This window comes from Macaca fascicularis, chromosome 11, assembly GCF_037993035.2.
Source record: "Macaca fascicularis isolate 582-1 chromosome 11, T2T-MFA8v1.1".
Taxonomy (NCBI): Eukaryota; Metazoa; Chordata; class Mammalia; order Primates; family Cercopithecidae; genus Macaca; species Macaca fascicularis.
Window position 1 is genome coordinate 23979903 of NC_088385.1, and position 16722 is coordinate 23996624.

Genomic DNA, 16722 nt, shown 5'->3' on the forward strand with positions numbered 1-16722 from the left:
CAATGAGAATTCAAAATAGTACAGCCACTTTGGAAAATATTCTAATGGTTTCTTACAAATGTAAAGATAGGCTTACCATACAGTCAAGTATTTGCAGTTCTTGGTATTCACTGAAATAACTACCAAGTGGGAAGCATGTCTACAACAACAACCTGCAAACAGGTGTTTATAGCAGCCTTATTGATAACTGCCATAAGCTAGAAGCAACCAAGGTGTCCTTCAATATGTGAATGGGTAAAGCGACTATGGTACATTCATGCAATAGAATAAGAATATTTTGGGTGATTAACAAGAAATGAGACATAACCAATGAAAAGACATAAAACATTAAAAGCATATTTATAAGTAAAAAAAGTCAATATTAAAATGTTACCTACTATATGATTCCAACTACATGACAAATTTTATTTTAAAAATGCTTTATAACAAAAGTTATTTCTAAATATGTTTTAATGCCACCAAAAAACAACCAAAAAATGTGGTGGAGATCATCTTTATAGTTTTTTATAATAATCCTCTTGATAAATATTTTATCATAACAAATCTTGACAGTTTACATACAAGGATATGACATTTTAATTACAAATTAATAAAATCTAATAAAATGTGACAATGAAAATATAGCTCATTATAAAAGAACCTAAATTAGTAGAGGGTGAGAGAGGAATGGAGGAGGGGATGTTTATCAAGAAGTTCTCCATCAGTACAGAACTTCATAAATTAGTAGATAACAGTATGGTAAAGAGCTATTGTAAAGCAAATGAAAATGTCGTAGAACTTCTATTAGTATCTGCAGCCACTCTGGCACTTTAAACATATCCAGTAGGAGAGGTTAATTCTCTCAGCAGGAGACCACTCACATTACTTTTTCTCCCTATAAAATAATGCATTATTTTGTCATGCTGGTAAAAAACCCATAACATTAAATGTACCTTTTCAACCACTTTTTAAGTGTACTATTAAAAAGTGTAAAGTATGCTCACATTGATGAATAGATCTCTTGAACTTTTTCGTTTTCCAATGACGAAACTTTGTATCCACTAAACTATCTTCTCCACAGTTCTTAGTAAATACCTTTCCACTTTCTGTTTCTATTTTTTCGACTACTTTAAATATTTCTTTCTTTCTTTTTTTTTTTTTTTTAAGATAGAGTCTTGCACTGTCACCCTTTTTGAGATGGAGTCTTGCACTGTCACCCAGGCTGGAGTGCAGCAGTGGGGCGATCCCTTCTCACTGCAACCTCTGCCTCCTGGGTTCAAGCGATTCTCCTGCCTCAGCCCCCCAAGTAACTGGGATTACAGGCGACTGCCACCATGCCCAGGTAAATTTTTTTTTTTTTTTTTTTTTGAGACGGAGTCTCGCTCTGTCACCCAGGCTGGAGTGCAGTGGCCGGATCTCAGCTCACTGCAAGCTCCGCCTCCTGGGTTTACACCATTCTCCTGCCTCAGCCTCCCGAGTTTTTTTCTATTTTTAGTAGAGATAGGGTTTCACTATGTTGGCTAAGCTGGTCTCAAACTCCTGACCTCGTGATCCGCCCACCTTGGCCTCCAAAAGTTCTGGGATTAAGGGTGTGAGCCACTACGCCCGGCCTACTGTAAATATTTCATATGAGTAAAATTATACAGTATCTCTCTTTTTGTGACTGGCTTATTTAGCTTAGCATAATGTCCTTGAGTTTCATCCATATTGTAGCATGTGATGTAATTTACTTATTTTTTAAGTCTGCATAATATTCCATTGTGTATGTATAACACATTTGCTTTATTCATTCATCAATAGACATTTAGGTTGCTTCTACCTCTTGGCTGTTGTTAATAATACTGCAATGAATATGCATGTGCAAATATCTCTGCTAGATCCTGTTTTGAATTATTTTGAATATATACCCAGAAGAAGAATTAAATGGCTCATATGGTGATTCTATTTTTTGGTATTTGTGGAACCTCTAAACTCTTTTTCATGAGGGCTGAACCATTTTATATTTCCATCAACAAACATGAAGTTCCTAACTCCTCTCTATTCTCATCAACACTCATTATTCTCTATTCCTGAAATAGTGACTTTTCTGATGGCTGTGGAGTGATATCTCATTGTGGTTTTAATTTGCATTTCCCTGATAATTAAAAAGTTGAGCATCTTTTAATGTGCTTATTGGATCTTTGTATATCTTCTTTGCAGAAATGTCTGTGTAAGTCCTTGGCCCATTTTTAAATTGGGTTGCTCTTTGTCGTTGTTATTTCCTTGGAAAAGTCCATATATTCTAGATATTAACTCCTCACCACTTATATTATTTGCATTTATTCTATGCCATTCCATAGGTTATCTTTTCACCCTGTTGTTTTCCTTTATGTGCAGAAGATTTAAGTTTGATATAGTCTGATTTGCGTATTTTTAATTTTGTTCCCTGTGCTTTTTGTATCATATTTAAAAATTTGCCAAATTCAATATCCCGAAGCTTTTCTTCTATTTTTTTTCTGTAAGTTTAAGGTCTTACATTTAGGTATTGAGTTCATTTTGAGTTAATTTTTGCATATACTATAGGGTAAGGGCCCAACTTCATTTCTTTGCATGTGGGTATCCAGTTTTCCAAACACCACTTGAAGAGCTGTCAGCTTCCTTGTACTAAATGAATGGGTTTTTTTTGCTGCTGCTTTTAAGATTCTCTGTTTGTGTGTAATTTTTGACAGTTTGATTATACTGTGTCTTGGTATAGAGTTTTTTAGATTTATCTTATTTGGAATTATTTGAGCTTCTTAAATGTTTGGGTTCCTTTATCTCCTAAGATTTAAAAAATTGGGGGCCATAATTTATAAGTTTTCAGACCTTTCTCATTTACTTCTCTTCTGGTATTCCCATAATGCATATGTTGCCCTGCTGGATGGTGTCCCATAATTTCTTTAGGGTCTTCATTGTTCTTCTTTTCTTTTTGCGCCTGTGACTCTAATTTTACAAGTTCTGTCTCTGATTTTGCTGATTTTTTTCTTCTGCTTAGCCAAGTTACCTTTTGAGTCTTTCTAATGAATTTTTCAATTCAGTTATTTTATACTTCAACTCCAGAATTTCGATTTGGTTCTTCATAGTTTCTACTTTGTTAATATTCCTATTTTGTTTATTTGTTATGTTCTTCATTTCATTTAGTTGTCTGTTCGTGTTCTCTTTTAATTCATTGCACATACTTGACTAATTTCAAGTCCCATGTCTGGCAATTTCTGTATCTTCATTTGTTTTCGGTCAGTTTCTGGAGATGTAATTTTTTTCCTTTTAATGTGTGAGAATCCTTTCTTTCTTTTTATACTTTGTATTCTTTTGTTGTTGAGATTTTAACATTTCAAAAATCAGGCAAGTCTCCCAGATTTTGTGAGATGATTTTCTACAAGGAGAACTCTCCTCACTAATTCTGGATAGAGATTCCGTGGCCTACTCATGCTATTTTTCTAGTATACATTCTTTTCTTTCTCCTTTAGGCTTGTGTGTGTAATCTGTTTGAAAAGGTTTGCTGATTTCTGTAAAAGACCCTCCCCTGTTGCTTGAGAGTGGCCTTTCTGGGGCTGCATTAAATTGTTGTACTGGTGCGCCACCTAGTGTCTATGTCTGGAACTGCAGTTTTGGTGCACCTTTGGTTGCCTTTGCTTTGAAAGACCCCATTTTTATTTGTACTTGAATACAGGCAAGTCAAAAGCCAGTCCTTGGGCAACCTCCTTAAAAATCAAAATATTGAACATAGGGGATTAAATGTTTCCTTCCAACTGCATTGCACAGTGTGGAGTGAGAAAGACTCTAGTGAGAGAGACTGGAAACAATCATGATTTTTCTTGCCAGGTTGTTTTCACGATAGTCTGGAGGTACAGAAACCTTGTAATTGGTGTCTGAAATTCCTACAGAGGCATTTAGTACATATAGTGTTAAAATTGTGCCTTGCTGTTGAGGTTCCAGGGCTGTTCTGCTGTCTTGCTGATGTCACTATCTTACACATTTTTTAGTCCTTTTTAATAAAATGATTTTTTAATGATTAGAACCTGAACAATTTTATCACTATTCTATGGCACAAAGACTGTATACATTTTTACAAGATGTTAGAATTGACTATCTTTGAAGAAAATCTCTATAATTTTTGCCTAACTCCATTGCCCCTTTCTCCTGTCTTGTTCTTCCCATCATCAACTTAGTACAACTAGTATTGATACTCTTCTACCTTTTATTATGCTGTTTCGTAGACAACTTTTTATATTTTATTTTAAAACTTTTAGTTATCTCTATAAGTTGTATCATTTAATAAATTTTTTCAATTCCTTTTATCTTCATTAATGCCATGTATCATTTGACAGTTTCTTATGCAGAAAGGAACACACCCACATTTTGTCAGCTATCAAAGAGTTTTTTTGGGGGGGGGCTTTTATCTCTATCCCCCAAACATAGCCTAGGACAAGACACAGAGTAGGTTTGGGTTATATAAATGTTCACTCATTATTTCTTAAGCATCTTTGTGACAGGCACTGTCCTAATCACTGGGGATGGAGCAATGAACAAAACAGACAAAAACCTATGACTTGATGGGGGCTAATATTCTGCTGTGGCAATATAAAATAAACACGTAAAGGAATAAATGCATTGTGAGCAGAAAGGCGTGCAATTTTAAAGAGAGTGGTTGAGGAGAACCTCACTGTGAAAGTTCCATTGAGCAAAACTCTTAAGGGTGTGAAGGAATGAATGATAGAAATACGACTATGGGGAAGAGCCTTTCATGTCAAGTGAAAAGAACAAAAAGCCTGGAGCAATATAATGAATCTGGAATGCTCAATATACAACAAGAAGGTCTAATGTAGCTGGAGAGGAATGACCAAAGACAAGAGTAACAAAGTATAAGATTAGAAAGATAAGAGGAATATTTGTAGGGAGGTGGGTGTCAAAAAGAGGACAGGTTGTTTATGGTCTCATAGGTTATCGGAAAAAACTCGATATTACTATAACCCATATGGGAAGACAAAGGGGCAGCATGGTCTATTTCTGATTTATAAAGGACTTCTTTAGCTACTTTGTTGAGAAGAGACTGTTAGGTAGATGTGCACAGAAGTAGACACATGGGCTTAGGGGGCTCTTGCAATAATTGAAGCTAGGCATGGTAGTGGAAACCATTGGGAAATATAGGAGGTAATTAGAAGGGGTCATTTAATCAGTTCAGAGTGACAGAATAGCACAGACTCGGTGTCTTAAACAACAGATATTTATCTCTCACATTTCCAGAGGCTGAGAATTCTGATATCAGCGTTCTGGCATGATTGACTTCTGATAAAGGGCCCTATTCCTGGTTTCCAGAAGGCCATATCCTTGTATCATCACTTGGCGGGGAGGGGAAAGAGAGAGAGAGAGAGAGAGAAATAGAATCTCTAATTTATTGTCTTATAAGGGCACTAATCTTATCAAGAGGGCTCCATTCTCATGACCTAATTTCCTCAAAAAGACCCTATCACCAAATATCAACACATTGGAAATTAGAGTTTCAACATATAAATTTGAGGCAGGGGATATAAACATCTAATATATAACAAGGTAAATGTTAATAGTAGACGCCCAAAGAAATTTGTTTATGGATATAAATGTGAGCTGTAAGAGAACTGATTAATCGATACATTTTATTAACATGAAATTGACAAATAAAACATCTATAACCACTGCCTCTTATGCTGGATGCCAGTCAGTTGTGTTGGTCATAGAATTTTTCTTTGCCTCTGAAAACTTCTATTTTTCAGCTGGCTTCCTGGACATGCTACCTTTGAGAATGTACTGCCACTCCCCTCCCAGTTAGCCAATGCTATTCACGTGGAAATAAAGAATAGCTCATCATCATGGCCATCTGAGAACATGAAGTAGCTTTCTATAAATCAGTTAATGAGATTAATTTTAAAATAACAATCTTAACTGCAATGCTGTAATATTTTGATATTATAACCAAATTAGAAATGATGCTTTATCAGTGTAGTGATAATAACATTTAAATGTTAGTACCTGATTAGTAGTACCTGGTAAGAGGGAAAACTAAGTATGGTTTTTAAGATACAAATAATGTTTTTAAGTAAAGAAGAAAAGCTATTATAATTCCATGTGCCTGTTGACATTATATAGTCCTTTGATTAACCATTTTTCCCCTTTCCTTCTGATTTCAGATGTTCTTGGCAGCTCTGGCACTCAGCTTTATTGCTAAGGCACTAGGTGCAGTTGTTATGAAAAGTTCCATCATTCATATAGAAAGGAGATTTGAGATATCCTCTTCTCTTGTTGGTTTTATTGATGGAAGCTTTGAAATTGGTAACATTTTTTTTTCTGTTTTAATAACCAAACTTGCAAAGTTAAAAAAAAATATGCTTTACACCACTGGTTATCAACTGGGGTAAATTTATCTCTCAGAGGCAATTTGGCAATGACCAAAAACATTTTTGGTTGTCATAACTGGACAGGGATTGGGGGGCAAGGGAGGTACTACTGGTATCTAAAGTAGAGGTCAGAGGTACTGCTAAATATTCTATAATGTACAAAGCATGATGTAGCCAAAAATATTGATAGTGAGGATGTTCAGAAACCCTGATTCTACACAAATTCAATTTTTGCAAACTAACACCATGCCCTACTTTACCTCCCCTCTCTCAAGATGAAGAAAGTTTGGGAGAGGACTGTTATTCTTAAGGAGAAAGGAATCTTTTCAGAGCAACCTACATTAGACTTCTATTGTTTCACTGAGCACACCAAAATCTTTCCTTTGAAATATTGAAGATATTTTGTTGTCTTCATTTTAACTTGGATTTCTCCAATAATAGCTCAGGGAAAACATTTTCTGGTTCATATTTGCGTCTTTCCCTATTTAGTTATTTTCTTCTAGAGCATTTATGAGATGAATATTAAATTTTCTGGGAATTTTTCTCTTTAAATTTTTTCCTCCTAAATTTCTATTGTTTTTCTTTATATTTCATTAATCTTTGCTGATGCCATCAGTCATCTTACCATATCGAGTTCTAATTTGTATATATATCTATATTTTACATTTACAACAGCACTTATTATTTTTAGGCTGCCAGTTCTGATTTTACGGATGCAATGTGCCCTTGTACTCCTAAAGACACTAAATTTTTTATAAAGTAAAAAATTTACTCATTCATTTTGGTGCTTTTCTTCCAAACTATTTTTATGCTATTTTTTTCATAAATGCTCAGGAATCCTTAACTGCTATTTCTTCATTGTTGTGCATGAGGCTCCAGATGGATTAGAAGTGGTCATGACTCTTTCCATTTGATATGCTCTATGTATATTATTTAATATAAATGACTTATGCACGACATTAAATCTCAAGTGGTTTCTCCTCCAGGAAACTTTATGGAAGCTCTTTTTTTTTTTTTTTTTTTTTTTTTTTGAGACGGAGTCTCGCTCTGTCGCCCAAGCTAGAGTGCAGTGGCACGATCTCGGCTCACTGCAACCTCCGCCTCCCGGGTTCACGCCATTCTCCTGCCTCAGCCTCCCGAGTAGCTGGGACTACAGGCGCCCGCCACCTCGCCCGGCTAATTTTTTTATATTTTTAGTAGAGACGGGATTTCACCGTGTTAGCCAGGATGGTCTCGATTTCCTGACCTCGTGATCCGCCCGCCTCGGCCTCCCAAAGTGCTGGGATTATAGGCGTGAGCCACCGCGCCTGGCCTCTGGAAGCTCTTAATTAAGTTCCCCCTTTCTGTGGTTTGTTGGCAGTTCTGTCCCTCTGTTTTGTCTTCAAACTTCTTGAAGACAGATGCCATAGTTTATTCTTTTTCAAGTAACTTTCTTATTTCTGGCTGTGAGCTGCATGTCAGGTACATTTAGAAATTTAACTAATATTAAGAATAAAAAAGAAATGCATGAAGGAGCACCTTACCCTCAGATCAGGAAGATTCAGCTCCATTTTTCTTCATTCTAATATAATCCAGTCAACTCCAAATTTTTCAGTAAAATTTTGCTTCACTAATATTGCCAAGTAATTCAAGTGCTTTTTTTTTTGTATTTAAAACAACTTTTCAGTGAGTGGTCTAATGTAGGTGAATTCACCTTCTCAATTAAATTACATCATCTTTGAGGGAAGGCACTATGTCTGGATTCTATTTGCATCCATTCTGGGGTTTTCAATTCTAGACGCAAAATTGAACTAAGTTGTATCAACATACTTTTGTTCTCTTCCTAGGAAATTTGCTTGTGATTGTATTTGTGAGTTACTTTGGGTCCAAACTACACAGACCAAAGTTAATTGGAATCGGTTGTTTCATTATGGGAATTGGAGGTGTTTTGACTGCTTTACCACATTTCTTCATGGGATAGTAAGTGTTTAAAAAAAAGAAAAAGGCCTCTGTGCCAGTAACTATCAGTACCTTGTAAATTAGGAGTAGAATTTTATTATTATCCCTTTAAATAGGCTGTTACCTTTTGAGAAGTATACTCACTAAGTGTGTATAGAAATAGTGTCTATTTGTCTACATAATCACTTTATCATAGCTTTCATAGACTTTGAAGTAACAAAAAGACTAAACTGTAGAGTTTCAAATGAAATACAGAGGCTTTTTACGAGTTTTTAGTATAACATATATACTGTATGTCTTTGCCTATAAGATTTTGATTATTTTTGATAACACTTCAACACTTATACCTCTACCCACTGAGGTATAGGTGTTCCCATCATTTCGCTGAAGCTGTTATTCCTAAGGTCACTGTGTAGTTATAATTACAGTCAGATGCTCCTCAGAGAAAAGTTAAAATGGCACATGAGGGAGAAACTTATTTTTCACATTAAAGTTAATGTAGCCAGTTCAAGGATGATACGATTCTACCTCTTTCCATCGTAGTGCTATGCCTTGCATGGCCTTGGCCTCATGATCCAAATTATGGCAATGTATTTCCAGGCAACAAGGCAGAAGAAGAGAAGAAGAAGAAGAAACAAACAGTCCCCACAGGCTGAGGCTTAAGAAGCATTTTCAGGAGCAAAATATCTCCACTGACTTTACATTTACCAGATGTTAGTTACATTTCACACATAAATATATAAATGCTGAAAAAAAAGACGTTATTCCAAGATGCCATGTTCCCAGTTAAAAATCCCAGCTATGATCACTGTGGAAGGAAAGAAGAAAGAATATTGAGAGACAAGGAGCAGTGTCTGTTAGAGACACCAATTACTTTCTCAATGCCAAATCCAGCAGTGATGTCATTTGCTCACCATATTAATTCCATCTCCCTGCCATATTTGGCCCTTATAAAAAGTTTCTTCTTAGTGGTACTGCTCTAGCTTGTTTTCATCATACTGCACTCTCTTGATTCATTTTCTATCTTTGTGTCTTCTTCATCATGTCCATTTTTTTTTCCCTCTGCTTTTGGCACCATATCGTCAGAGTCCCCTAATTCCCTTTTTAATCTTTATTTATTATTTGTCATGATATGTATGGAAAATAAACCTTAAAGGCAACTATCACAGCTTCATCTTTCATTCCACCCTAAAATTAAGGACCACAGTCTAGATCAGCATTTTTCTAAATATGACATAATATGTGACACCTTTGCACCTGTTATTTCTACAGCCTTGAATACCTTTGTTTCTTTGTCTACCCTTCTGTTCATCTTCAAGGTTCGTTTTACCTGTCATTCTTATTTTGGTGTCTTCTCTGATCTATTCCCACAACCTCCAAGTAAAGCTGATCATATCCTTTGTCTCTGTGACAACTCAGGACCTTGTATATTAAACAAACATTTTATCGTATATGTTTATATTAGTGTGAAATTCCCTAAGTACACAAACTGTGCATTTTATTTCTAGTTCTTTGAAGCTGAGCATAATGCCTGGAATACAGTAGGCTGCCTTTAGAGCTCACATGGTACCTAATTATTTATAGATATTAACATCTCTGTTATTCCTATCAAGTTTTCTCCCATGTAGTTGAAATGGACTAGATTTTATTTTTACTACGTTTTGAAGAGTCATACATTAGAGCGTGTGTGTGAATATGTGTCCATGAAAGAAAATCTGACAGACTGATCATCTTTGAAGATAATTCAAAAGGATGAATGGTTACATGCAATTAATAATTACTTTTTAAAAAGGTGAAACCAGGGTATTTCATATATTGACCATAATAGAACCACTCCTAGGATAATAGGAAGCTGATAACCCACCTAGCCTGGGGTGTACCGAATTATCTTTCTTCTGGACACTTCCGTTTCACTTTTACCCATCACATCTCTTAAAACACATGCTGGGAAATTGACAGAAAGGATTCTGGTAATTTGGGGAAGATAATGGTGCAAATAAAGGGGAATATTTCTCTGTATTTCTAGGAAAAGTGAAAATATTCAGTAGATAAGCAAAATGTTTAATTCAGTGATGTCCTTACAGTTACAGGTATTCTAAAGAAATTAATATTGATTCATCAGAAAATTCAACATCGACCTTATCCACCTGTTTAATTAATCAAATTGTATCACTCAATAGAACATCACCTGAGATAGTGGGAAAAGGTAAGAATTAACATTGACAGTAAGAAGTCTTCCAACATGTATATATTTAATTACATCTCTAAAAATTGTTGTGATATTCACTAGCAAAATTTAATTACGAATGAATAGGAAAAACATTTGACTCTTACAGACATAATTATAGTGTTAATGTACACAGTTGACTCTTTAACAACACAGGTTTAAACCATGTGGTTTCACTTCTATGCAAATGTTGTCCATCCAAACTGGGTGATAAACCTGCCAATAAGAATATCTGACATTTTCTATATTTGGATTGCACAGGGCCAACTGCAGAACTTAAGTGTGCATGAATTTGAGAACACACAGGCAGCCCTGTAACAAATTCCTTAATATGCCAAGGGATGACTGTATTATATGTAAAAGCGTTTAGAAGTAGATCAGAAAAGAGAGTATTTTCAGTAGAAAATTGACAAAGAATATATGCATTAAAGTAAAACAGGAGGAAATAGTATAAATATGTAAATCATATAACTTTGCTTTCAATGCAAAAGGCAAACTATTGTATCATTTAAAGATTTTTTTGCCTATTGTAACCCAAATTATAAATTATAATTGCAAATTGTACCGCTAAAGATTTTTTTAAACCTATTAAATAAAAAAAGACTAAAAATATATAGAAACGAGGAGGAGGCAAAAAAGGATTTCACATTGTAAATATTGCTGAAAGTGTATACATTTGTAAATCTTTCTGGGGATTCATTATCAACATATATTAAGAACAAAAATATACTTACCTACTTAGTCTGAAATTCTGCTATTATTGATTAATCTTGAAGAAATAACCAGGAAACTGCAAAAGGACTTATTTACAGTTATAGTCATGATAAACCTAACAGAATAAAACAATAAAAAAGAAAATGAAAAATAAGATATTGAACAAACACATTTTGAAACTTATTCAACACATTATGTCCAGTCATTAAAGTTTTGATGTTAAAAAATCTTAACAACATGGAACAATTGTTATAATATAGCAATGGTTATATTGTGTATAACATGGTTAATGGTTAACTGTGTATACCATTTCATAATATGAACTGGATTTTTAAACATATAATGGACATAATGAGTGTAATGCGCATATTTTGTGCAAATCTGGAAGATATATAAAAACACTTGAGGTGATCTTCTGTGTGCAATGTGATTACAGATAATTTTTACTTGTTTATGCTTTTCTATATGATATGGCTTGACTGTGTCCCCACTCAAATATCACCTTGATTGTAATAATCTCCACATGCCAAGAGTGGGGGCCAAGTGGAGATAATTGAATCATGGGGGCGGTTTCCCCCATACTGTTCTCATGATAATGAATAAGTCTCACAAGATCTGATGATTTTATAAATGAGAGTTACCCTGCACACGTTCTCTTGCCTGCCACCATGTGAGACATGTCTTTGCTCTTCCTTCACCTTCCACCATGATTGTGAGGCCCCCCAGCCATGAGGAACTGTGAGTCCGTTAAACCTTTTTCCTTTATAAATTACCCAGTCTCAGGTATATATTTATTAGCAGCATAAGAATGGACTAATAGACCATATTTTCAAAGTTTGCGAAGTGAATATAAATTACTTGTACTTGTAAATTTTAAAAAAAGAGTAGAGTAAGAGTTAAGTAGTTGAATTTGTAATAGAAATGCTAAAATTAATGTTTACAATGAAACACTCTCTTATCTACACAGGTTGTGTGAAGGAATCTGGGTCATACATGTGGATGTATGTGTTCATGGGCAATATGCTTCGGGGAATAGGGGAGACTCCCATAGTACCACTGGGGCTTTCTTACATGGATGATTTTGCTAAAGAAGGACATTCTTCTTTGTATTTAGGTAATGTACACAAAATATTAAATTGCATGATCACTTTGCCTTTGTCTACTTTTGAAATAGTAGAGTTACTAAACTTATTATTTCACCTATTAGAACATATATTTGGGTATATGAATTGTATCATGTTTCTTTTAAAAACATGATGAATAAGAGCCATGCATTCTTGGCATCTAGTAAAATTGCTTTATAATATTTTCAGGTATATTGAATGCAATCGCAATGATTGGTCCAATCATTGGCTTTACCCTGGGATCTCTGTTTTCTAAAATGTACGTGGATATTGGATCTGTAGATCTAAGTAAGTGCAACCAGAACAAGGTACTATGATAATGTCTTTCTAAGCACACACGCAGAAAACATTTTTCCAAATAACTGAATTCACTCTTTCAATAGTCCTTTGCTTAATATAATTAGAAAGTTACAGGTAGGAAATAAATGCATTACTAATCAGAATAAATATAAAATCTAGCTCCCATTTATACTATCTTTTACAGCTAAGTGTAAAATGAGAGAATGTAAACAAATTTATTTTCATGAGCTTGGTCCAAAATAACCAAATGTAAAAAGTCTGCCTCCCAAACTGACGGCCCAGTCAAGTAAATTTTATTTTTCAGTTGATGGTGGCTTGGATGTTGATGTGTAGAACTTAAAGTTTGCTTTGCTAAAGTCTTCCTGTGGCTGCTGCATTGGTTTATGGCTGGAGTCATTTGAGAGACTTCACTGTGTAATTTATGGTCATTTTCCCTGGTCCTAGCAGAGGACTTGGCATATGGCAACATTCAGTAAGTACTTGTTGAACAAAGGAATAAAGCAGAGGACACATAAATTAAATCTATGATTTTCTTCTTCATTCTCAGAGCATACTTTCCTTCTTGTCTCATAGGTGAAAGTGATGCCATGTTATAAAAACTGTCTCAACTTCAGGCCCTTTTCCCTAAAAATATTCTTGCACCATATCTGTCTTTATCTTCTTTTTCTTTTTCCCAACTCAGTGGAAAATATATCCATCTGTAACCAATGCTGATAGATCTAGCTGGAGCTTAGATTCTCCCTTCCTGTTTCTTTATCTCCATCTTTGATTCAGCAAACACACTCAAGTATTTCCCATCTTTATACATAGCTACAGTTTTTTACACCCCCACACAACTTTCTAGCTGAATCTTTTTTTTATTCCTCTTCAGAGCCAAGCACCTAGGAAAATATCAACTAAATTAGCTAAGATATCTCACCTTCTCACCTCCCATCCACTTCTCAATCCAGTATAATCTGCTTCTGTTGTTAGTGAAACACAATCGATTTCTACCTACTTTGCTATAGATTTGTAAATGGGTATATTTCTATCATTTGTGTTAACTGATATTTCCAGTTCTTCTTCATGTTTTCCCTTCTTAGATACCCTATTAGCACCTAAAGCGCAATATGTCAAAATCTGATCTCATCATCTTACCTCCAAACCCACTTTATTCCCTCTATTCCTTCTCTTGATTAATATCCATACCTTATTCAAGTATTGACTGAGTTACTGTGCCCTGTAATCTCACATTTCTCTGCATTTACACTTGGTAAAACTTTTCCCTTTTTTCATTTGCATAGTTCTTGAAGTCTCTTCCAAAATATGGCTCCTCCTAGAGAAACCTTACTTCACCACTTTCTATTAGTCCCAAATGAATAGCCAAGAGCATGCCTTTATTGTAACTCTTCTCACAATGAGCTATTAATACTTGTGTGCTTACTTGCCATCTCTTTACCACATGACAGAATGACATGTTCTTAGCAAATAATAATTAGTTATGTTTGTGAATAAATAAATATGATTTTCTATCTCACTAGGACTTCAATAGATCATTCCAAAGAGATCAAAGGATCCATTTCCACGATGAGATAGACATCACAGTGGGCCAGCAACAGCCAAAAGCTTGAAAGTGTTTGCTAATCTAAAACTATAAAGAAAATACTTGATAAAATGTTTTACATGTTCAGTGTTAGACATATGACTTAGAGTAGCTACATGTTATGTACGTTATTTCTACTCATTCAACTCCAGTTTCATCATTGCTTTATCACAAAGAGTACAGAAATAAGTGGTAAATGTCCTTAGGTAAATTATTTTATAAGCTCTCTATTAAGAAACCATTACATGATTTTATAATTTATCACGATACAATTTCTAACATTGAATGTTCAGGTATTATTATATCTTCTCTTATTCAGTGATGAGTATGAGCTTCACTTATAAAGTATACTTTGGCAAACTCCAATGCTTAAAGGAGCTGAAGAGATAAAATAAATGAGTAAAAAGTGCCAGGAACAGGAATTTAGGGTGTGATGGTTAGAATAGGAGAATTTTTTTGGTTGTGAACTGCTCTCCCCACAGGTCCAAAAGCACTTGTGTTCCTCAGCTCTGGCTTATTCTTTTAATGCACAAATTTAGGCCCTGCATTGACAAGGACTTCTGATTGGTTTCCAAGAAAATCCAAAATCGAAAATTTTTATGTAGAATTTTTCAATTTTTAAGACTGTGAGTAAGCCAAGAAAAACTATTTCTCAGGTCCTATCTAGCGAGATTATGACCCTTAGTTAGTATGTGTAGAACAGTGAAAGAACAGAAAAAAAAGTCATCAAAATTAACAGTTGTCACAGGTGATGAATAAATACTTTGCATGTAGATGGAGTCACTGATTTAACCAATCATTTCCTGAAGTCTGAGTTGTTGATTATGACACAATATGATCATATAGATCAAATTTAAATCTGTGCATACTTGAAAATAAATTATTTCTAGATAGTTTGTAATCAAGTCAATGTTATCTCATATTAACGAGTTTTCTTATAGATCAGAGTAATGGTACCACTTAATTGTGCCACAAACTACTATGGTGTGTGTGTTTCTGTATGCATACACTTTTTTATTTCTTATTTTTCTTTTATTGTGGTAAGAACAATTAAAATGAAATCCACCTTCTTAACAGATTTTGAAACATACAGTGTACCCATGAATAATAGGTTTAAATTATGCTTGTCCACTTATGTACAGATTTTTTCAAGAAATATATTGAAAACCTTTGAGGAGATTTGTGAAAATTTGAGAAAATTTATAGATGAATTGCATAGTGTAGAAATATAGAAAACCCTAAGAAAAAGGTATGTCATGAATGCATAAAATGTTTAGATACTAAACTATTTTATCCGTTACTACCATAAAATATACACAAATCTATTATAAGAAGTTAAACTTATTAGAGGGGACAACATGGCCAACTGGACACACTCAGGAAGCACCACTTCCACTGAGGAAGCCCAAAATATTCAGTAAACTAACATACTTCCAGCATATCTTTTGAGAGAAAACACTGAAAGTCAATAGAGGTGACACAGACACTGAGGCTGAAGAGAGAGAAAACTGGAAACCCAGTGCAAGGTTGTTGAACACCAGAGATAGTTTCCAGCCCTGAATGGCTCCTAGCTAAGGGGTGAGTAAAGTGGCAATGGAACCTCCTATTCTTGCTTATGACATCTGGGATCCTACCTACAAGAGAACCCACGACCCCCAGAGACAGTGGAACAGGCAGAGGCACCTGCCCAGAGAGTGGACAGAAATAGAACTACAGCCAGCATTGAACCCGGGGGGGGTTGCATATTGGGTAGCTGCAGCAGAACGCAGCTGTAGGTGTCCAACATCCAATGCTCCCTTTCTTCCACCAAGTAGCTCTCAACTCACCTGACTGCTGACCCAAGAGAGAGTGGGGCCAACTTTCCTGTGAGCTGGGACACATCTGTACTGTAGGCCCTTCTGCCCGCCAGTCCCTCCCAGTACTCCTGCCTGGCCACACCTGCAAGAACATGTGCACAGCACAGCCTCCACTGCTCAGCCTGAGGGTTTTTTCCAGTACTCCCACCTGGGTACTTCCTCAGTGTCCTTGGAGCACTTCAGATCCCCCAGTGTAGCTACTGCCTGAACCAGAGGGACCAGACAATGGAGCCACAGGCTAGTCCCAAAACCTCAGGGCTGCAGTGCATAGCTTGGGAGTGTGAACTGAGATTGGTGCCAAGCACTCAAGCAGAGGAGGAGCCCCCAATCTCAGAACACTGAGAGGGGTGAGATGCATGGGGTTATGGGCCAGTGCGGAATGAGACATGCCTCTTTTCATAGGCCCAGTCCGGGAAGGCTGTGTCCTGTCTGCTAGCTCCTGCCTCTGCCTGAGGGAGCTCCATGGCTCAGAACAGTTTCCTAACAAAGGAAACACAAGTGTGGTTTACCAGTGACCAGAGAGGGCATCCCCCAAGACCCAGGAGTAGGCCTGTTATGGGGGTCATCTGTCTTCCCTGCTGCCACAAGCACTGTTGTAAACACACTGAGAAAC

At 35.7% G+C, this 16722-nt stretch overlaps 1 protein-coding gene across 4 annotated transcripts in view; it reads left to right on the forward strand.

Annotated features, from left to right (window-relative positions):
- The window catches only part of SLCO1B1 (solute carrier organic anion transporter family member 1B1), a 120741-nt gene that overhangs the window by 56081 nt on the left and 47938 nt on the right, over window positions 1–16722 (forward strand). For all 4 annotated transcript variants that reach the window (XM_074006354.1, XM_074006353.1, XM_045364830.3 and 1 more), the window contains 5 exons: window positions 6162–6303; window positions 8195–8327; window positions 10391–10512; window positions 12215–12361; window positions 12561–12659. In XM_074006354.1, coding sequence (XP_073862455.1) covers window positions 6162–6303; window positions 8195–8327; window positions 10391–10512; window positions 12215–12361; window positions 12561–12659 — 643 coding nt within the window. The remainder of the gene's footprint in view (window positions 1–6161; window positions 6304–8194; window positions 8328–10390; window positions 10513–12214; window positions 12362–12560; window positions 12660–16722) is intronic.